General features: G+C 43.1%; 1 protein-coding gene across 16 annotated transcripts in view; it reads left to right on the top strand.

Annotated features, from left to right (window-relative positions):
* Positions 1–22,394, top strand: part of PCGF3 (polycomb group ring finger 3) — a 108,589-nt gene that overhangs the window by 55,585 nt on the left and 30,610 nt on the right. For 8 of the 16 annotated variants that reach the window (XM_073345787.1, XM_073345786.1, XM_073345793.1 and 5 more), the window contains 2 exons: positions 6,825–6,867; positions 9,632–10,019. The exons of 1 other annotated variant lie outside the window; for it this stretch is intronic. In XM_073345787.1, the coding sequence (XP_073201888.1) occupies positions 9,813–10,019 (207 nt within the window). In that variant the 5' untranslated portion in view covers positions 6,825–6,867; positions 9,632–9,812. Of the gene's footprint in view, positions 1–6,824; positions 6,868–7,083; positions 7,268–9,631; positions 10,020–16,823; positions 17,248–22,394 lie in introns of those variants that run through there. 7 more of the 16 variants (XM_073345797.1, XM_073345794.1, XM_073345798.1 and 4 more) reach the window with 5 other exon arrangements.

Genomic DNA, 22,394 nt, shown 5'->3' with positions numbered 1-22,394 from the left:
GACTCCTTTCCCCTTTTGGCTTCTTTAACCTTCATAACATGTGGGAATGGTTTCAAACAGCAGTGCCCTCATTTCCCATACGAAGTAGCCATTGGGTTGACCATTAAAAATGGGTTGGCAGTTTAAAAGGAGGGGCTGTGGTTTCCGGGTTCATATGCAGTAGAAACCCAACTAACCCTTCCCCCCCCAAATTCTCTGGGATGATGGCTTCACCCCTCCCCCCACCGCGTGGCTAACAGTGGGGAAGATTTTTGTTCAGCCACAGGCAAACAATCCAGCAGGAACGGGCACCTATGAATGTCCACTTACTAAAACCACCCTATTTCAACCAGGTGACCATGAATGATATCACTCTCCTGAGGGAAACACAGAGAGATAAAGAATGGACGTTGTTTGAATGCCAGCAAACACCGGGACCATACCCTGCAATGCATTGTTCTGCAATGATTCCCAACTATGTGCTACTGGCCTGGCGTGGTAAAGTGTCCTACCATGGAGGACGGAATAAGGCTGCCCTCCCCAGAAACCTTTTGCAAAGACTTTGGGAGTACATCCAGGAGAGCTTTATGGAGATGTCCCTGGAGGATTTCCGCTCCATCCCCAGACACGTTAACAGACTTTTCCAGTAGCTGTACTGGCCATGAATGCCAGGGCAAATTAATCATTAAAAACGCTTGCTTTTAAACCATGTACAATGTTTACAAAGGTACACTCACCAGAGGTCCCTTCTCCGCCTTCAGGGTCCGGGAGCCCGCCTTGGGTGGGTTCGGGGGATACTGGCTCCAGGTCCAGGGTGAGAAACCGATCCTGGCTGTTGGGGAAACCGGTTTCTCCGCTTCCTTCCTGTGAGCTATCTACAACCACCTCCTCCTCCTCCTCATCTTCCTCACCCCCAAAATCCTCTTCCGTGTTGCCTGCCACTCCTTGGATGGAGACAAAGCACAGGGTTGGGGTAGTGGTGGCTGCACCCCATAGAATGGCATGCAGCTCATCATAGAAGCGGCATGTCTGGGGCTCTGAACCGGAGTGGCTGTTTTCCTCTCTGGTTTTCTGGTAGGCTTGCCTGAGCTCCTTAATTTTCACGCGGCACTGCTGCGGGTCCCTGTTATAGCCTCTGTGCTTCATGCCATTGGAGATTTTTTGAAATATTTTGGCATTTCTTCTTTTCAAACGGAGTTCTGCCAGCACGGATTCATCTCCCCATACAGCGATCGGATCCAGTACCTCCCCTTCGGTCCATGCTGGAGCTCTTCGGCGATTCTGGGACTGCATGGTCTTTTGTGATGATGAGCTCTGCATGGTGACCTGTACAGGTGAGCTCGCCACGCTGGCCAAACAGGAAATGAGATTCAAAAGTTCGCGGGCCTTTTCCTGTCTACCTGGCCAGTGCATCTGAGTTGAGAGCGCTGTCCAGAGTGGTCACAACTGAGCACTCTGGGATAGCTCCTGGAGGCCAATGCTGTTGAATTGTGTCCACAGTACCCCAAATTTGACCCGGCGATGCCGATTTCAGCGCTAATCCCCTCGTTGGGGGTGGAGTAAAGAAATCTATTTTAAGAGCCCTTTAAGTAAAAAAAAAAAAAAAAAAAAGGGCTTCATCGTGTGGACGGGTGCAGGGTCAAATCAAGATAACGCTGCTAAATTCAACCTAAACTTGAAGTGTAGACCAGGCCTTAGAGACTGACTAATTTATTTAGGCATAAGCTTTTGTGGGCTTTTTGTAGTGACCCAGCCACTCCCAGACTTTATTGAGGCCTAATTTCATGTTGTCAAGTTTGCAAATTAGTTCCAGTTCTACAGTTTCTTGTTGAAGTCTGTTTTTGAAGTTTTTTTGTTGAAGAATGGCCACTTTTAAGTCTCTTACTGAGTGTCCAGGGAGATTGAAGAGCTGGTAGGAGAGCACTTCGATCTCCCTGGACACTCAATAACAGACTTAAGCATGTCCTCCTGGTTAGCAAAAAGAAGCACCACATTTAGTGTAAAGGGTATAATTAGTTACAAATCACATGTTTTAATGGTTACCAACCAATGAAATCAACCTTTAAGAAAATAACTAACTAAAAAGTATAAATACAAACATCATTAAAATTGATTATTTAAATTAAGGTTTCCTGCCTGGTGATTTAAATCTTGATTTAAAATAAGTGATTTAAATCACTTTGATTAAAATTGGTTCACCCTGCTGTATAGAAAGTGATGATCAACAAAATAGGGGATATCATCCCCAGGTGTATTGGAGGTCAACTAGTGATATACTTGGATGGAAAGGTTTTGCATGGTGCCAAGTATTAGCATTTATCTGGTTGCAATGTAATTCATTAAACTGATCCTTGATTTTTGGCCTGTAGCAGCTGGGCGTGAGACTGCCCTTTGAAATTCCTTCAGTGGTTAGCAGAGTGAGGAAGTGGGGCAGGGCTTGACCTGATGATGCACAACCTGTTTTGTTCATCCTTTACAATCTAGGTTTAAATCTTTTTTTTTTAACCATAGATGACAGTGTCCAAAGGAAGAAAATTATGCAAAATAGATATAAATACTATGAAAATGTCATCAGAACATCAAGGAGTATGCATGTGTGCTATGTGGGGCTTTTTAAAGTGTGTTGGTAAAAAAGGACATCCATTTTGATTTAAACTTTGATATCAAGACTGTGAAAAATAGTGGTAGTATTGTGGTGGCTGAACTTGATCAATCATGATGTCGTTGTCTTGTTCACTTGTATACTGCAGTCCTGGTGCTTGAAATAAGGTTAAGGTTCTGGGTTTTAATACTTCATGTCTATGACCGCATGGCAATGCAATACTACCATCCAATTACATCATGCTTTAAGTCTTGATTATGATCTCTTCAGCAGTGATCTTACACTTCAGTTAAACTGAAATGTATGTTTATAGTGAGAAAGGATTCAGGATAGCCTCTTCTTACTGGAATCAGAATTTTGAAGGTATCTCCTGTCTAGCTAGCATGAGCTGGTAATTGTTGAACCAGATGAAAAGAGCTGTGAAATCTGAAGAGAGCTAGTTTTTGAACTGAAAACTGTTGGTAGTCAATAGGAGTAATAAAGCTGGTCACCAGGGCAGGCAATGTCTGTTTCTAAAGGGTTCATCTGATCGGTGCATCCAAGCAGAAACAGGATGTCGGATAGAGCTACAGGTCAGGTGTGTGTTAGGCAGGATTTTTTCTCCTGATTCGAACCCTCCACACATTACAAGATGTCTGGTTGACTCATGGGAATGTGTAATGTGATAGATTGTTCTTGAAGGTGGCATTTTCACTTTCTTTTAATGCCAACCATTATGAAATAGAGCATACATATTCTATTCTATAAAAGTTTTGACACTGTAATCTCTCATCACTGTAATATCTGAGCACCTTCCAGTAGTTCACTGAGCACCGTGATGAACATCAGTTACGTGGGGTTCCCCCTTTTCCCTTACCCTCTCTCCAAGAGGAGAATTTGTGTGTACACTGTAGTTTTGTTGGCATTGGTTTATAAAAAAAACTGTATACTACACTGTATTTATATTGGTAAAAGCAAGGTCAGAGTATGCTTTGCATGTGGAAAGTGAGGTGATGACTTTTGTGGTGATTCATAGTTCCTGAGGGAATTCAGCCCAATCCTGTGCTAGCCCCTGAGAAAGCTGTGACTACTAATATGGATATTGTTTGACTTAAATTTTTAGGACCAAGTCGCTGTGTTCGTATTTTAAGTTATTGTACATGTTCAAAAACACACTTGCCTGTTCACCAGCAGCCAGTCTTGATAGTGATCAATTTCACTCTTCTCTCTCCATGGCCCTGTCTACACGAGAAAAGTTTTGCTGGTGTAGCACTACCAGCAAAACTGTACTGGCAAACCTTCCTAGTGTAGCTGCAGTTTATAATGGCATAAAACTGCTTCTGCTGGCGTAGCTTACAACAGTTCAAAGAGAAACATAAGACATTCCAGCAAAAGTACTTTATACCAGCATAAAAGTACATCTGTACTAGGGCTTATACTAGCGTAGCTGTGTTGGTAAAAATATTGCACCCCTAACAGACATAGCTATGCCAGTATAAGTTTTAAGCGTAGACCAGGCACATCACTGATGAGTCATGCCCAGAGCATGAAGGTCCTATGCCACCAGGCCCTGTTAAATGCTTTGATCGTGAAGATTAGTCCCAGTCATAGGGTATTCTAGTCTCTTGTATGGCTTTGAGCATAGTGAGGACACGTGATCCTTCAGGATGTCTCTGGACACTACTATTGCCTAAATATTTAACAATAATAATAATGGAATACCCATATGCTGCTACTAGTGAAAGAGCAGGCAGAAATAGTGAGAAATAGAGAGAGAAATGCATTTACACTGATGAGCAGCTATCAGCTTTCCCCAGTGTGTGTATATGCACTCTTGCACTTTCACATCACAGTCCAACCTGAGCCATATCAGATACATGTGTATTGGAAAGTCCAAAGGCATGCTTATGATCAATCCTGACTTTGCCTCAATAGCAGAGAATTGGAATGTGCCACCCATCCAAACACACACAACAAAAACAAAACCCAAAAACACAATAGAGGAAAGTCACACACCCTCCTCCCATGGGTCACGTGAGTGGGGAGTACCACAGGGGTGCTCTACATCCCCTCCAGGCAGCCAGGAAGCGGTAAGGGAGAGAAGGTTAGTGATCCTTTACAGACGCCTGGATTGACTTCTGCTTATTAGGCTTGGGTTGTAAAGAGATAAGCGATGTATTCTTAAAACACACATAACACTTCGAAAATGCTTTATTTGTAAAATTGACTCTATTTTTATAGTTACAATATTGTAATGTTATTGCCAGCATTAATGTTGGTGGTTTTGGTTTTTTTGCTGGGGTGTCAAATGATACCTTTTAGAATCCTACTCTTATATACATGAGTGTCCAGGAACTTCCTTAGTTTAAAACCCAGAGTTATCGATTTCAGCACAGAGACATTTCATGTCATTTACTCCAAAGAATCTAAGCTGCTTTTAATACAGCAGTGGTGAATTCATTTCTGAATGCAGTCAGCAAAAATGTTCCCACACAGGTTGCCGGTAGATTTTTCTGTTGCATGTTATCCCAATTCTGGTCTAATGCAAGGGTAGTTGTGAATTGTACCTTTCTGTGTTAGGATGTATAATTAATTTTTCTGGGTCTAAACTAATTAAGGTATTGGGATATGATTAGTTAGCTAATCATGTTACAATATGTTAGGATTGGTTAGGTAAATTTCAGTAAAATGATTGGTTAAGGTATAGCTGAGAATATTACTATATAAATTAGGGGCAAACAGGAAGTAAATTGGGATTTGGGAAAAAAGAACTTGGATTTAAGCTTGCTGAAAGTTCACTCCAATAAACATCGAATTATTTGCACCTTCGGACTTCGGGTATTGTTGCTCTCTGTTCATGCGAGAAGGACCAGGGAAGTGGGAGGGTGAAGAAATAAGTCCTTTAACATACTGTTCGCTATTTCTTCAGTTCCTAAAGGCTAGTCTACGCTAAAAAATTAGATCGACCCAGCTTGGTCACTCAGGGTGTGAAAAATCCACACCCCTGAGCAACATAGCTTAGCCAACCCAAGTCTCTGTGTAGACAGCACTAGCTCAACAGAAGAATTCTTCTGTTAATCTAACTCTGTGCTTCTCAGGGAGGTGGATTTACTAGAGCAATGGGAGAACCCCTCCTATTGCTATAGTAAGTGTCCACACTGAAGTGCTACAGCAGCATGCCGTAGCATTTTAAGTGTAGACATACCCTAAGGAAAGAGACTGAAGAGGGAGTTCTCATTGTTTTCTTTATAATACCTGAGTATTTCCTGTGTAAAGTTACTGTAATAAAAAACTTGCTTCTTTTGTCAAACTAAAACCATTAACATGCGATGACTTTATCCCCCAAAATAATGGAGACGATTTCCTTTTATGACCCTTAAGTTGTAAAAGTGTTCGTGTGTGTGTGTGTGTGTGTGTGTATAAATGGAATAGGAAGTTTTTCATTTTGGAAATATTTGTGCAAACTAATAGAAATAGATAGCAGATAAGGCTATATCTACACCAGCACTTTTGTCAGTCGGGTGTGAAAAAACACACCCCTGACCAACATAAGTTTCACTGACAGTGAACAGGTGTGGACAGCGTTATGTTGGCAGGAGATGCTCTTCCGCCGACATAGTTACCAGCCGTCTTTGGGGGTGGCTTCCTTATGCCAACAGGAGAGCTCTGTCCCATCGGCATACAGCAGCTATACGGGAGACCTTACAGCGGCGCAGCTGCAGTGGTACAGCTGTGCTGCTGTAAGATCTGTAGTGTAGACAGAGCCTAAGCTTTTAAAAATAAACTTGAAAATTGAAATACTGAAATTCACTTTGGAGGTTGTTAAACTGTCTCTCGTCCAAAATCTTTTGACCTCAGATGGGAAATGATTGGTCTATTAAATTAAGCATGTAATTTTTGGTCCCGCTGAGTTTTTTGTGATTGTTTTATTTGTGCAGATGAATGGATTTGTGCAGATGAATGGATATTGGTCTTCCTTGCCACTGTATGGTGACAGAAACACTTGAGTTTTAAGTAATTTCCCATGATATGATGAGCCATGTTAAGGAACATCATATGAGAGCTTCCCAGAATTCCTTTTTCTACTACTATGTCAGGGTTTTTCCTTCCTTTTCTCTACAAAAAGTAACACATTTTGCTGCTGACTGTTACTAGCTAATTTAGATTAGTATTAGGTAAATTGGTCAGCTAAATCTTATTAGTGGTGGTTGGATTTCTGGCCGCTTTAGTGTTTAACTTTCAGATTATTTTTCTGTCTTTTCAGGTCTCTGGATGGCAGACTCTGAAAAGAAATGCAGTTTTAAGAGGTATGCCTCATATAGCCAAAAATATTCCTGACTAGCATGTATGCCATTGGGGACAAGGCCATTCTTTCAAGGGATGTCCATTTGCTTGTCCTGTACTCAAGTCCCAGAAAATATGAAGAGGCTCCAAACTGAACTTCCACTAGACCAAAATGGGTTCTCAAAATCTATGGGCAGTACTTCTATAGTCCACGCTAAAAAGTAAAATTCTATTTTCAGAGCCGGAGTTTCTTCGCATATCTGAACAGAAGGCTTTCAATTTCACCAGAAAGAATGTCTCAACACTGTTGCCACTTAAAATCTTCAGTTTTCTATAAGAGGTTCAGAATAAACTGCTTAACCTTCTGTTTGATGATCTTGACCTCTTTATTGTTGACAGAACAATACTCTGGGAAACCACAAGGTGACTAGGACTGTAACTTAACACCCAGCCAATCCCCCCCAGTCAAAGATTTTTCTTCCTTTAAGATGGGACTGTACTCCAAATACCCTTGTTAGTCACCCCCACTGGCTTACTCGGGGTATCAGATGCAAAAAGCACTGTAAAACAGTCCCAGTGATCCAGCAATAAAATCATATCTTCACCAGTACTCTTTTCAACTGCCTTGGTTCCAGCCACAGCTTCTATCAAAGCAATAACTTAGGTATGTTGAGAAGGAGCTTGGTATTGCTCTTTGATTCCTGTTTGGCCTCCATGTTGCATCTCTTAGGGGACTGCTTTCCTTTCCCTCCCAAGATTTGGTACATTTATCACTTCTAAATTTAGTTTTACAGATGCTAGAGATGGCAATCCTCTACAATTTAAATCTATGCTGCTACCTCACCCTACTGTTTTCCTATCCATTTCAAGGATGACTCTCAAACAGGAAAAGTGTTCTTTCTACAATTCGAAGCAATAGAACCAGGTTTTGGAGAACTTCACAAGAATAGTGTTTTTTTCCCCCTTATGCACAAAAAGAAAACAGAGTCAACCAATTTCAGTGCAGTGAGAGCTCAGCAACTTTTTCAAAGTAACAGCTATAATCTTTCCCTTTTTTTGTCAGGATTAGTTCAGAACTCTCAAACTTCGGGAGGTTTCACATTTCTCCACCGTGGCCACAAGTATTACCTTTATTTCAGACTGAACAATGACCATTCCCAGTATAAACTGCTTCTGTTTGGGTTAGCAGTGACTCTCCATCTGTTAACTAAGAGTCTGGCATCACTTGCTATTAAGTTCCATTGTCAAGGTCTTCAAGAACCTCCCAATTGAAAGGCTGGCTCACCAGAGCTCAGTTTTGCCAAGGGCTGACCTATGTTTCAGGCGTCCTGTTCCCTCTTTGAACAACTTGGACTCAGATTAATTTCAGGTCTGTCCTAGAGTTTACAAAGGTTTTATGATTATCAGAGTTAGAAAGAGTTACTGTAAAGTCCAGAGTGTCTTATTTTTATAGTCCATGAACCTAGATTACAATACTAACATATGTTAACTCTCATGACCTTGGGCACTTGTGCCTTTGCTAGGTTAAGAATACAAGTTTTCAAGTCCAACCCTCAGTAGTCACTAGATCATAAAAATATTTGGCAAAATGTTACATATTGTTTGGTCTGTCTGGGAGTCTCTGCTGTTTTGGACTATTGCTAAAACACCTTAAATGGGGGGTAGAGACGCAGGGTAAGTTTCTCCCATACAGATCCCTACAATGACAATTAAAATATCTCAGATGCAGTCTAGTTTGCTTGCAGTTCAGCTCCAGACCCTGAAAGCCTGAATTTACATCCTCATTCTACTTCAAGTTCTTGCCAAAGCTAGTGTTTGACTTCCATTTGAATCATATGCTGCCAGTCTTCTAACACAACAGTGTACCTAGTGTGGCCACGCTACATTAATTGATCATAGAGAGTTGTTAATTTATACTTTGATTTGGCGAAGGAACTTAGATTCTCCTAGGTATTCACTGCAGTTGGAGAGAAGTCCAAATGGTAAGAAAATTCAGTTCAAATATTGCCTAAATAGGCTAATATGATGCCTTAGTATTTGATTTGCTGCTGCTAGGTAGGTGTGAATTATTTTTATTGTGCTTTGTATTCATAATTTTAAATAATTGGCAGGGTGCTTAGTCTCTGTTTGGATACTTTTTATTTATTAAAAACAGAATATATATAACTGCATTTAAACTTCAGTCCAGGCAAGGCTCCAGGTGATACTTGTGAGCACTATAATAACTTGTCTTAGAATGTTACAATACTCAGAAATTGTGAGATGGCTGTATGATGTTGAATGTATACGTATTATTCAGCACTCCTTTTTCAGTGCCAAAGCTAGATTGGATTGCTTGCATTGGCTGAGCAATCCTCTACCAGCTCCTTAGCCTCCCTCCTTTGAAAATTGTTGCTGCTTGCTGATCGCCCACAACTAAGATGCTGTGGAGGTAGGAAGATTGGGTTTGTGGAAGCCGTATGTTATAAAAACCCCAGGTCTATCTGAGCAGACTGACTGGGTCATTAAAAAGACTGGCAGGCAGACCCATATCAGTGGAAAATCTGAGGAGACAATGGAAAACCCTAGAAACAATGACCCAGAAGCTGAGCAGAGTCACCAGCTTGAGAGCAAAAGACTAAGGTTTCAGGTGGGGGTGAATTTCTGGAAGAAGCAGGCTGCTGTCTACTGGGACTGAATAAGAAAATCAGAGAGACAGAGCCTGAAAATGGAGTTCACTACTGCTTGGCTGGTGAATTGATCTGGCTTGACTATGCATTAACCTTTATTTCTCTGTGCTAACCTAAGGATTTCCAGTGCTGTGTTCCAGTTGACTAACAAATCCTACGCTGTTTTGAAAACACTGCTTGGATGCCACTATGGATACTTGCAGAGGTGAAGGGGTTCCTCCAAGAGACAGTTTATAAACTGGGGACTTATCATGGAGCCTGTTGAACTGTGAGCAACACCATTGGGGACTTGCCCTTTGATGAAACCAATATCTTTAATGAGAAAACAGTCTTTGCACTCATTAAATGACTCCAGGACAGCCCTCTGGTCTCTGGGCATTTATATCCTGTCCCTGAAGAGGAAGGTAACACAAACAGGCATACATAAGCCAAGGCCTCTTCCCCAGCCTTTCTATCACCAGCAGCCATACGATTCACCACGCAAGCATCGAAGGGTGCAGGTCAAGGTATGCAGTTACATCCACCTCAATGACGGTCACCCAGCCTCATTCACTTCTAAAGATCCCTTTTGACAGGACTCTTGAGAGATGCAACCTGACAGTGACGCCAACGCCACCTGTTTCCAAACTCCCCTTTTGGCATCCACCTGCCTTACTTTGCCCACAACTGTAATGCTGTAACAAAGGACACGTGGGTACCAAATATCATCCACTTAGAAACTCAGAACTGTAGCCATTCTCTACCTCCTCCAAAACCTGCTCCAGGCCCATCTTCAGGGACCACTCTCCCAAGGAGATCCTCCAGCAGGAGGTGGAGACTCTCCTTGAGTGAGGAGCTGTACAGTAAGTGCCACCTCAGTATCAAGGGAGAGGGTTCTACTCAACTATTTCATAGTTCTCAAGAAAAAATTCCACATGGTTATGTTGGTATCAATAATTCCTTGCACCTGCCCTCAATACTATTCCTAATACATAATCAACTTGGGTAACTGATTGCTACAAGATAATTCCTTTTGTTCTTTTAAAAATTTGTTGTCTTTATATTATATGAACCTTCGTATATTAATTAATTAATCCTATATTTGTTGTTTTTATATTATTGAACCTTCTCTTGCATTCTGAAGCACTTAGAGGAGAGGAAAGTGATCAGGAACAGTCAGCATGGATTCACCAAGGGCAAGTCATGCCTGACTAGTCTAATTGCCTTCTATGATGAGATAACTGGCTCTGTGGATGATGGGAAAGCGGTGGATGTGTTGTTCCTTGACTTTAGCAAATCTTTTGACACGGTCTCCCACAGTATTTTTGCCAGCAAGTTAAAGTAGTATGGGCTGGATGAATGGACTATAAGGTGGATAGAAAGTTGGCTAGATTGTCGGGCTCAAGGGGTAGTGATCAATGGTTCCATGTCTAGTTGGCAGCTGGTATCAAGTGGAGTGCCCCAAGGGTTGGTCCTTGGGTCGGTTTTGTTCAATATCTTCATAAATGATCTGGAGGATGGCGTGGATTGCACCCTTGGCAAGATTGCAGATGACACTAAACTGGGAGGAGAGGTAGATATGCTGGAGGGTAGGAATAGGATACAGAGGGCCCTAGACAAATTAGAGGATTGGGCCAAAAGAAATCTGATGAGGTTCAACAAGGACAAGTGCAGAGTCCTGCACTTAGGATGGAAGAATCCCATGCACCGCTACAGACTAGGGACCAAATGGCTCAGCAGCAGTTCTGCGGAAAAGGACCTAGGGGTTACAGTGGACGAGAAGCTGGATATGAGTCAACAGTGTGCCCTTGTTGCCAAGAAGGCCAATGGCATTTTGGGATGTATACGTAGGGGCATTCCCAGCAGATTTAGAGACGTGATTGTTCCCCTCAGTTCGACATTGATGAGGCCTCATCTGGAGTACTGTGTCCAGTTTTGGGCCCCACACTACAAGAAGGATGTGGAAAAATTGGAAAGAGTCCAGCGGAGGGCAACAAAAATGATTAGGGGACTGGAACATACGACTTATGAGGAGAGGCTGAGGGAACTGGGATTGTTTAGACTGTGGAAGAGAAGAATGAGGGGGGATTTGATAGCTGCTTTCAACTACCTGAAAGGGGATTCCAAAGAGGATGGATCTAGACTGTTCTCAGTGGTAGCTGATGACAGAACAAGGAGTAATGGTCTCAAGTTGCAGTGGGGGAGGTTTAGGTTGGCTATTAGGAAAAACTTTTTCACTAGGAGGGTGGTGAAACACTGGAATGCGTTACCTAGGGAGGTGGTGGAATCTCCTTCCTTAGAAGTTTTTAAGGTCAGGCTTGACAAAGCCCTGGCTGGGATGATTTAGTTGGGGATTGGTCCTGCTTTGGGCAGGGGGTTGGACTAGATGACCTCCTGAGGTCCCTTCCAACCCTGATATTCTATGATTCTATGAGGGAGGATGAATAAGATTCAAATTACTTTTTGTATATCAGTAATTGCTGTAGCTCTTCATGTCTTCCTTATTCATTTCCCCTCTAAATGAAACCGTGTCGGGCCTTTCTAGTGCAAATCTTGTAGAAGTCACTCTTTAACTGGCTCAGAACCCCTCTGTCTGCTGTATAGTTTTTGAGACAGTGTGATGATAATTGAAAACAGCATTTGAGATGTTAAATCAATGATACGGTATACTTTCTGTATACTAACACTTCATTCCTTTATTTGACTGCCAATGTGGAGCCATCCACAGTAAGGGCCAGGTCTTAAAGACCAGATTTTTAAAGTATTTAGGCATTGTTCAGCTCAACATTACAAGGCTTAAGTCTTCTCTTCAAAAGTGACTTAAGCATTTAGGAATTTAATTCTCACTGAAACTTAATGGGACATAAAGCTTGGTCTACACTACAAAGTTAGGTCGATGTGTCTCTCTACATGTATGGTCTAACACTCAATTTGTCTCTGGCCCATGTAAGTGCCTTTTCACAAAGACACAGTAAAACCACCTCCCTGAAGGGCACAGAGGCGCGGTCGGCATACTGAGGTCCATGTAGTGTGAGTGTAGACACTGCATGACCTCTGGCAACCCCAACAGCCCTCCAGGCTATCCCACAGTGCCCCATTCTCTGTAACAGTGTACAGGAACTCCTCACTTAAAGTTGTCCCGGTTAATGTTAGGTTGCTGATCAATTAGGGAACATGCTCGTTTAAAGTTGTGCAGTGCTCCCTTCTAACATCATTTGGCAGCCACCTGCTTTGTCCACAGCTTGCAGGAAGAGCAGCCTGTTGCAGCTAGCTGGTGGATGGTTGGAACCAGGGTGGACCAGCAGCTCCCTGCTCCCCTAAATTCCCTGTGCAGCAGCTGCTCAGCAGGCTATCAATTACCGTCTGTTCAGCTGTCCCTCTTCCCACTGCCATGTACTGCTCCTGCCCTCTGTCTTGGAGCTGCTCCCTGAGACTTACTGCTTACTGTGTGAGGGAGGGGAAGAAAAGGGGGGCTAATTTCAGGGTGTCCCCCTGCTCCTGCAGCCCGCTTACACCATCTTCCATAGAGCAGGGGACACACATGGAGGGAGGGAGGTGCGGTCTGGTCTCAGCTTGCTGATCTAATTAGCAAGGCAGTGTACTTCTGACCCCACTCTTCATACTTAAAGGGGAAATGCGCATCTCTATCTCTCAAACACACACAGGGTGTATCTTTCTGTCTCTGTTTGCTCTCCCTCCTTTCTTGCTGCCTTGTAGAGTGGGAGAGTTAACCCTTAAGGGCTCAGCCAATTGCTAGTTCATCATTTAGCAGTAAGGTATTCCCTGGAAATATCCCACCCCCTGACTCCTCCACCTCAGCCAAGCTTCACAATCATCATCGTGTACCAGTATTAAATTTATTTGTTTAAAACTTGTGTGTGTGTATAAAATATAGTCTTTTGTCTGGTGAAAAAAATTTCCCTGTAACCTAACCCCCTCATTTACATTAAGACTTATGGGGAAATTGGATTCGCTTAACATCGTTTTGCTTAAAGTCGCATTTTTCAGGAATATAACTGCAATGTTAAGTGAGGAGTTCCTGTACACTGTTGCGTGTTTGATTTTAATAATTTGATTGTTAAACAACAGGTTTAAATGGTAATAGTCAAGGCTAATTCCCCACCCTGGCACTTTGAGTGCAGAAGGTGGGGGCCCGCAAGGATTCTAAAAAATAATACTGGCCACTCCAGGCTTGTATTAAACTCCCAAGGTTACAGCTTTTCTCTGACCTTGGATTGGTAGATGTTGCCAGCACCCAAGTGCAGAGCCCCTTTGAGAGCCCAGGAAGGTGCACTTGGGAATTCCTTCCTGTGGGGTACTCTCAAGCCCTCTCACCCCCGCATCCAGGGAAGAGCTGAGAAAAGGGGGAGGGGGGGAGGGAAGGCTAAGGCTGTTGCCACCGGCTAATTAAACAACATGTGCATAAATCTCTTAAGACACACACATCCAATTCTGTTCTTAAAAAAGGTAAATCTTATTAATAAAAAAAAAAGAAAGAAAGAAAATACATCTGGGAACTCAGGCTACGGCTAGATTTTAAAAGAGCAACTACAAGGATTAAGCACCAAGCATAGCTTTCTTGAGGTCCAGTTTAAAGGTTGCAAGCAAAACAAAAGCACTTGGGGTTAGCACAGAGGAATCCACAAGCCATAATGAAATAAAAGGGATAAACCTAATCGCGTCTTCCTAGACATTTCCTGATCTAGTTACATATCTGGGCTTTTAAATGAGTAGTTTCTAGGTATGATACTGATGATTTTTTCATACCTGGCCCAAGCTTCTTACAGCATAGCTGTTGCCCTGTCTGCCTCTCCCCGGGAGTACGACAACAGACAGACAAAAGGGGAGTCTTCCTTCAATTTTAAAAAGTTCTGGTCTTCCCATTGGCTCTTTTGGCCAGGTGCCCATTCATTTCCTTTTACCTATGTGTAGCAGTGAGACTTTTTAACCCTTTACAGGTAGAGCAATTACAGAACAGCTATGAAGAGGGATTTTATAGCTGTTGGCTAGCTGGGTGTCCATAAAAGGGAGCTACTTTTCTCCCCCCTTCCCACCCACCCCACCCCCGCATTGATCACAGTATTATTTAGTCAAAGATTATCAATCCAAGATTAGTACAACATTATACAGAAATAATAGATACATTATTGTGGGATGTGAGGGAAGGAGCTGGCCTCTGTGTCTCTCGCCTCTGTAACTGGTGGGATGCTGACAGTTTTGCACTCCCCACCTAATTTCCAAACCCCCCTCTCTCTCTCTCTTTTTTTTTTTTTTTTTTTTTTTTAAAATAGGGTCTGAGACACAGAAACCCCTTTTTTGGAGGGGAAAAATGCTTTCCCACAATTAATTTCCACTGTATTCTATTTTGATGTTTTCTTTTTACCTGATTACTTCTGGAATTTCCTTTATCTTTGGGTTACATGATTTGATAAAATAAAGGGAATTTATAATCCAGTACTGACATAATTACAGTACATAATACAAAATATTATATGACAGTACATAATTACTGACAGCTGTGACAACCATTAATTCTTACTGAGTTAACCTAAACATCTTTCATTTGATCCTTATTTTATCCATAACAGAAAATATCTGCAATAACAAGATCCTACTTAATCAAAGAGCATAACTAAATCTTAGGCACCCCTTATCAATCACTCAGTGTTGTTTTTACAGTAGCACCTCAGAGTTACGAACACTTTGGGAATGGAGGTTGTTTGTAACTCTGAACAAAACGTTATCGGTGTTCTTTCAAAAGTTTACAACTGAACATTGACTTAATTCAGCTTTGAAACTTTATTGTGGAGAAGAAAAATGCTTTTGACCATCGTAATTTAAATGAAATAAGCACAAAGAGTTTCCTTACCTTGTGAAATCTTTTTTTTAATCTTGTCAAATCTTTCCCTTTATTTTTTTAGTAGTTTACATTAAACAAAGTACTGTACTGTATTTGCCTTTTTTTTGTTTGTTGGTCTCCTGTTGCTTGATTGCATACTTCTGGTTCTAAATGAGGTGTGTGGTTGACTGGTCAGTTTGTAACTCTGGTGTTCGTAACTCTGAGGTTCTATGGTATTATATTTCTGTAGTTTGCGGGGGGGGGGGGGGGGGGGTCTTTCCCTACACATCTATTTTTCCCACAGACTTGGCGATGCCAGCCATCATAAAGTACAGCCCAATATTTGGTCACATGAAATTCCTGAATACAGGTTCCTCCCAGATTAAACAGCAAAACCTTGGCCTTAAAATTCAAACACGCTCTTTGGTAATATCATGAAGAATAGTTAATATGCAAATGAATATAATCTATAAAAAGGAAAAGAGGACTAAAAGGGTTAATATTTACTAACTGGTATGAACACTCTGGTCACAATTTTAAACTCCATTGCACAGGAGCATAGAGACTGGAAGCCACCCCCCTTTAAAAGCCCCTGAAGAGGCATTTTAAAAATATTCCAGTTGGCCAACTTGGTGAGCACACTTAGCAATTGTGTGCAATTGCCCAACTCATGTGGGCTGCATGCACCAGATGCACCCCTGCCTGGAGTAAACATGAAGTTTTGGCTCTCCTGGGCTTGTGGGGAGAAGAGGCAGTGCAAATACAGCTGTAGAAATGTGGACACCTATGAGCAGAGATTGCATAGATGATGCAGGCAAGTGGGTACAGCAGCAGTACTGGGTGAAAGTGAATGAACTTTTCCAGGGATACCCCAGGCCTGAGAGTGCAAGTATAGGTCTGGTGTTGCGCTGCAGACCTGCCGCCTCTACAAGGAATTGGATACCATATTTGGTGGAGACCCCACCAGCACTGCATAAATGACTGTGGATACCTCAGAGGAGTCCAAGACACAGACCCCTGACTTGAACAGTGAGGGGGAGATATGTGGGGGGCTCCAGCCATGCCATGAGCCAGGATCTGTTTTGAGACTAAACAGGCAAGAAGCATTACAGGCCATGGCAGCTTCGGGATGCCAGTAGCAGCTGTACCTTTGTGATGCTCAGGAGTGAGATATCAGCTGAAATAACCACCACCTGTGGAAAATAGTGCCAATACTCAATGCCATTGTCCTATATTCCTACCCATGGAATAAGGACTGAAATGTTATAGCTTCATGCAAGAGAAAATATTTTCCCACTCTTGCTCTTCGTGGGCCATGCTCACTGTGGCTGGGGCAGGAGATTGATGCTGTGCCGATGCATTCTGAAGCTGAAGTGTCAATAAGAATTTCTTATTAAAAAGTATTTATGGGAATAAGGGAAGGGAGTTTGGAAAATTCTTTCCCTTTCCATGTGACTGGCACCACTGGATTTAGTCTGTCTGTTTTTATCAGCAGCTTCTGGCATGGTGGACTTGAGGGATGTCCCTTCCACACTCACAGAACGGCTGACCCTGATGAAAAGAAGAGGACTAAGGAGGACATGTGCTGTGAGATCTTTCAAGCCAGTGCTGCATCAGACTGAACAAAGGGCTTGAAGGGCCAATATGACTGACAGCATGGAGAAAGGCAGAGAGGATAGGAAAAGACCCAGGAGTCCTAGCAGGACAAAAAGAGGGAAAAGCACCTGGACATAATGGGTTTTCTCAGGCTGCATACCCAAATGCTGCAGACCCTGGTTGACCTACAAGTCCAAAAATGCTGGACTCTACCCTTTGCAGTCCTTGGAGAACTCCTTGGTCGCTACTCCCTCTCCCCCCAGATATCATGTGTCATCACAGACGGTATCCTTACTCCTATCACTCCACGTCAGGGGACAGTAAGGAAAACCACGCTTTCACATACACTAATCTGTGGCTGACACAGCTCAATATATCTGTAGCCATAACAGACTACATTTGTGCATTCAAATAGACAAAATTATTTGTTCTTCTAATTTTAAATTTTTATCTCTTTGTTTTATGTTAGAAATTTGTTTAACATTGTGTGTGTGTGTGGGGTGGGGACAAGGTTGGTTTATGTTTTTGGCACATTGGTTTTCTACACTACCCTACCTCCTCCTTCAGTAAAGTTCTATTTTGGGGTAATTTTATTATCTATATTAGTTCACAACAAAGATTGCAGAATGCCAAGTCAGTCAAAGCATACAGTACTTATAAATACACACCAAAGAATTCATAGCTTCAGGAAAAACCCTGTCATCTATATGAATGTACAACAAGCACTACACAATTGAAACAGCGTCCCAAGCTCCAGGCACAAAAAACACTCCACTGAATTTTCCAACTTCAAAATGATTTCCCGCTGACCGGTAGCAGTCCCATGTTGCAAGTTTCCAGAGTGAGATTGCTACCTGCTTGTCCACTGTCAATGCAGCTCTCATTCTGGTGTCCATGTGCTGGAGGGCTGAGGCAAGCTCTGCACACAGATCCTGGAATGTGGCCTTTTGCATCCTAAAGTGCTGCAGCCGCTGCTGCTTGTTGTCCCATACCTGTGGTACAGTCGGTGCTTGTTTCTCAGGCCCAGAAGCAGTGCTGCACAGTCTGCAACTGCTTTTTGAATGCCACCAGCAATCCTGAATTTTCTTTCTCTGTGTCTCTCAGCAAGCTGTCCTAGGAGAGATCCTCCTGTCCCTCATTGCTGCAGTACTACTTGCAGGTCTGCAAATACAGGAGAATCGTTTATTGGGTATATGCAGTGTTCATGAGAAGAGTGCAGAGCTCTGCAAACTCCATGCATGTCACAGATAGCAAGCACCAAAAAGTGACTCGTGGATTTGTTGGATTTTAAAAAAGTGGTGTCAAAATTACGGGATATGGATGCCATTGTGGGATGGAGAAAGTTGCATGCTGGGAATTCGACCCCTAGCTCCAAGAGATCCCTGGGCAAGCCATTTCTATCCCACAATATGTTGCAAAAATTTCCCAAAAGGTATTGTGCTGGACAGTGACAGGTGGCACAGTGAGAGTGGCAGATCATAGAATCATAGAATAACAGAGTTGGAAGGGACCTCTGGAGGCCATCTAGTCCAACCCCCTGCCCAGAGCAGGACCAATCCCAACTAAATCATCCCAGCCAGGGCTTTGTTAATCCTGACCTTAAAAACTTCTAAGGAAGGGGATTCCACCACCTCCCTAGGTAACGCGTTCCAGTGTTTCACCACCCTCCTAGTGAAAAAGTTTTTCCTAATATCCAACCTAAGTCTCCCCCACTGCAACTTGAGACCATAACTCCTTGTCCTGTCATCTGCTATCACTGAGAATAGTCTAGATCCATTCTCTTTTGGATCCACCTTTTAGGTAGTTAAAAGCAGCTATCAAATCCCCCCTCATTCTTCTCTTCCGTAGACTAAACATCCCAGTTCCCTCAGCCTCTCCTCATAAGTCATGTGTTCCAGTCCCCTAATCATTTTTGTTGCCCTCCGCTGGACATTGTCCAATTTTTCCACATCCTTCTTGTAGTGTGGGGCCCAAAACTGGACACAGTACTCCAGGTGAGGCCTCACCAATGTCGAATAGAGGGGAACGATCACGTCCCTCAATCTGCTGGCAATGTCCCTACGTATACATCCCAAAATGCCATTGGCCTTCTTGGCAACAAGGGCACACTGTTGACTCATATCCAGCTTCTTGTCCACTGTAACCCCTAGGTCCTTCTCTGCAGAACTGCTGCCTAGCCATTCGGTCTCTAGTCTGTAGCAGTGCATTGGATTCTTCCGTCCTAAGTGCAGGACTCTGCACTTGTCCTTGTTGAACCTCATCAGATTTCTTTTGGTCCAATCCTCTAATTTGTCTAGGTCCCTCTGTATCCTGTCCCTACCCTCCAGCGTATCTACCACTCCTCCCAGTTTAGTGTCATCCACAAACTTGCTGAGGGTGCAATCCACACCATCCTCCAGATCATTAATGAAGATATTGAACAAAACCGGCCCCAGGACCGACCCTTGGGGCACTCCGCTAGATACCAGCTGCCAACTAGACATGGAGCCATGGGTCACTACCCGTTGAGCCCGACAATCTAGCCAACTTTCTACCCACCTTGTGGTGCATCCATCCAGCCCATACTTCTTTAACTTATTGACAAGAATACTGTGGGGGACCGTGTGAAAAGCTTTGCTAAAGTCGAGGAATAACACGTCCACTTACTTTCCCTTCATCCACAGAACCAGTTATCTCATCATAGAAGGCAATTAGATTAGCCAGGCATGACTTGCACTTGGTGAATCCATGCTGACTGTTCCTGATCACTTTCGTCTCGTCTAAGTGCTTCAGAATTGATTCCTTGAGGACATGCTCCATGATTTTTCCGGGGACTGAGTTGAGGCTGACTGGCCTGTAGTTCCCAGGATCCTCCTCCTTCGCTTTTTTAAAGATTGGCACTACATTAGCCTTTTTCCAGTCTTCCGGGACTTCCCCCGATCGCCATGAGTTTTCAAAGATAATGGCCAATGGCTCTGCAATCACAGCCGCCAATTCCTTTAGCACTCTCGGATGCAACACATCTGGCCCCATGGACTTGTGCACGTCCAGTTTTTCTAAATGGTCCTGAACCACTTCTTCCTTCACAGAGGGCTGGTCATCTCCTCTCCATGCTGTGCTGCCCAGTGCAGTAGTCTGGGAGCTGACCTTGTTCGTGAAGACAGAGGCAAAAAAAGCATTGAGTACATTAGCTTTTTCCACATCCTCTGTCACTAGGTAGCCTCCCTCATTCAGTAAGGGGCCCACACTTTCCTTGGCTTTCTCCTTATTGCCAACATACCTGAAGAAACCCTTCTTGTTACTCTTAACATCCCTCGCTAGCTGCAACTCCAGGTGTGATTTAGCCTTCCTGATTTCATTCCTACATGCCCGAACAATATTTATATACTCCTCCCTGGTCATTTGTCCAATCTTCCACTTCTTGTAAGCCTCTTTTTTGTGTTTAAGATCAGCAAGCATTTCACTGTTAAGCCAAGCTGGTCGCCTGCCATATTTACTATTCTTTCTACACATCGGGATGGTTTGTTCCTGTAACCTCAACAGGGATTCCTTGAAATACAGCTAGCTCTCCTGGACTCCTTTCCCCCTCATGTTATTCTCCCAGGGGATCTTGCCCATCAGTTCCCTGAGGGAGTCGAAGTCTGCTTTTCTGAAGTCCAGGGTCCGTATTCTGCTGCTTTCCTTTCTTCCTTGTGTCAGGATCCTGAACTTGACCATCTCATGGTCACTGCCTCCCAGGTTCCCATCCACTTTTGCTTCCCCTTCTAATTCTTCCTGGTTTGTGAGCAGCAGGTCAAGAAGAGCTCCGCCCCAGTTGGTTCCTCCAACACTTGCACCAGGAAGTTGTCCCCTACAGTTTCCAAAAACTTCCTGGATTGTCTGTGCACCGCTGTATTGCTCTCCCAGCGGATATCAGGATGATTGAAGTCTCCCATGAGAACCAGGGCCTGCGATCTAGTAACTTCTGTGAGTTGCCGGAAGAAAGCCTCGTCCACCTCATCCCCCTGGTCCGGTGGTCTATAGCAGACTCCCACCACGACATCACCCTTGTTGCTCACGCTTCTAAACTTAATCCAGAGACTCTCAGGTTTTTCTGCAGTTTCATATCGGAGCTCTGAGCAGTCATACTGCTCCCTTACATACAGTGCAACTCCCCCACCTTTTTTGGCCTTCCTGTCCTTCCTGAACAGTTTATATCCATGACAGTACTCCAGTCATGCAAGTTATCCCACCAAGTCTCTGTTAGTCCAATCACATCATAATTCCCTACCTGCATTTACATGCTCGTCAGGAATGCGTGTCTGTGTGCAGTGCTGCTACAAGCAGCCAAGTATCCACATGCTTAAGCAATATGCGAAGTTTTGCGGCTGTATGCTGTTTTGGCTTGCGTCAACTGCAGTTTGTAGTATAGACATATCCTTAGGCTCCTAAGTCAGGCACTGTGATGCTGAGCTGAGCAATGCCTAAATAGTTATAAAAAATAGGGCCTAAGTGCCTAAGAGTATTGTAATCTCAGGCTTTAACGTGGGCTGTAGAACCCTGCCCAGAAAACTGGGTAAGGACTCACGTTGCTCATCTGTGCTGGGGTCTGTGTTGCTGCATTTTCACTGCTATTTTTAGTAGCAGTAGCTAGATTAAGGTTAGTGTGGATATGCCTGCCTAAACTGCAATCGTGCCTCGTGATTGTGGTGCAGACACCTCCTAAGTGACTCAAGCCTTGTGATGCTGAGTGGAGTAAAATCTGGGCTTAAGTGCTTACAGGTGATACTGAACCCAGTAATATGAGTGGTTGGAATTATTCCTTCCAATGTGCATTAATATGCATTTATTAACGTTGAATTTACCATTATGTCCCCATTTATCTACCTTCCCTCTGTACTACCCCAGTCTTAGGTTTCACTAAGTAATTGGGAACTTCATAATTTGACATCTTGCTGCTCACCCCTTTTCCAAATATTTACAAATATATCTGGCACTGGTTGTAATACAGAACTTTGAGGAACACCACTGTTAACAGCTACAGTATGTTGAAAACTGAACAACCATGTCTACTCTTTTTATTCTCTAGCCAATTTTTAATTTCACAGTACTTGATTGCTTTAAATCTCTTTTGTGAGTTATCCAGACTCCTTGAAAGTTCTAAGAAAGTTTGTCAACCAGTGTTGTTTTGTAGTTTGTTAATATGCTCAAGGAATTTTAATAGATTGGAGATGTGTAGTTTTCCTTTACAGAAACCATGCTGGTTTGTTCTGCTTTCCTGTTCATTCAGGGGCTTATTAATTAAGACTTCCCCTACCAGTTAGTTAAACTATTAATTCATTCCCAGGTTTGCCCCTATGGCATTTTTCTAGATATAGGTGTACAACATTTGGTACCTCTGGTTTTCTGGTATAATAGCTGATTTTAATGAGGTTGCGTATTTTTGTTAGTATCTCAGCTGCTTCATTCTTTAGCTCTTTCAGACCTGGTAGATGTATAATACTTGGTC

Source organism: Lepidochelys kempii, chromosome 5 (genome assembly GCF_965140265.1).
Source record: "Lepidochelys kempii isolate rLepKem1 chromosome 5, rLepKem1.hap2, whole genome shotgun sequence".
Classification (NCBI taxonomy): Eukaryota; Metazoa; Chordata; order Testudines; family Cheloniidae; genus Lepidochelys; species Lepidochelys kempii.
Note: the sequence above shows the minus strand (reverse complement) of the source record. Positions and strands in the feature narration are given on the sequence as shown.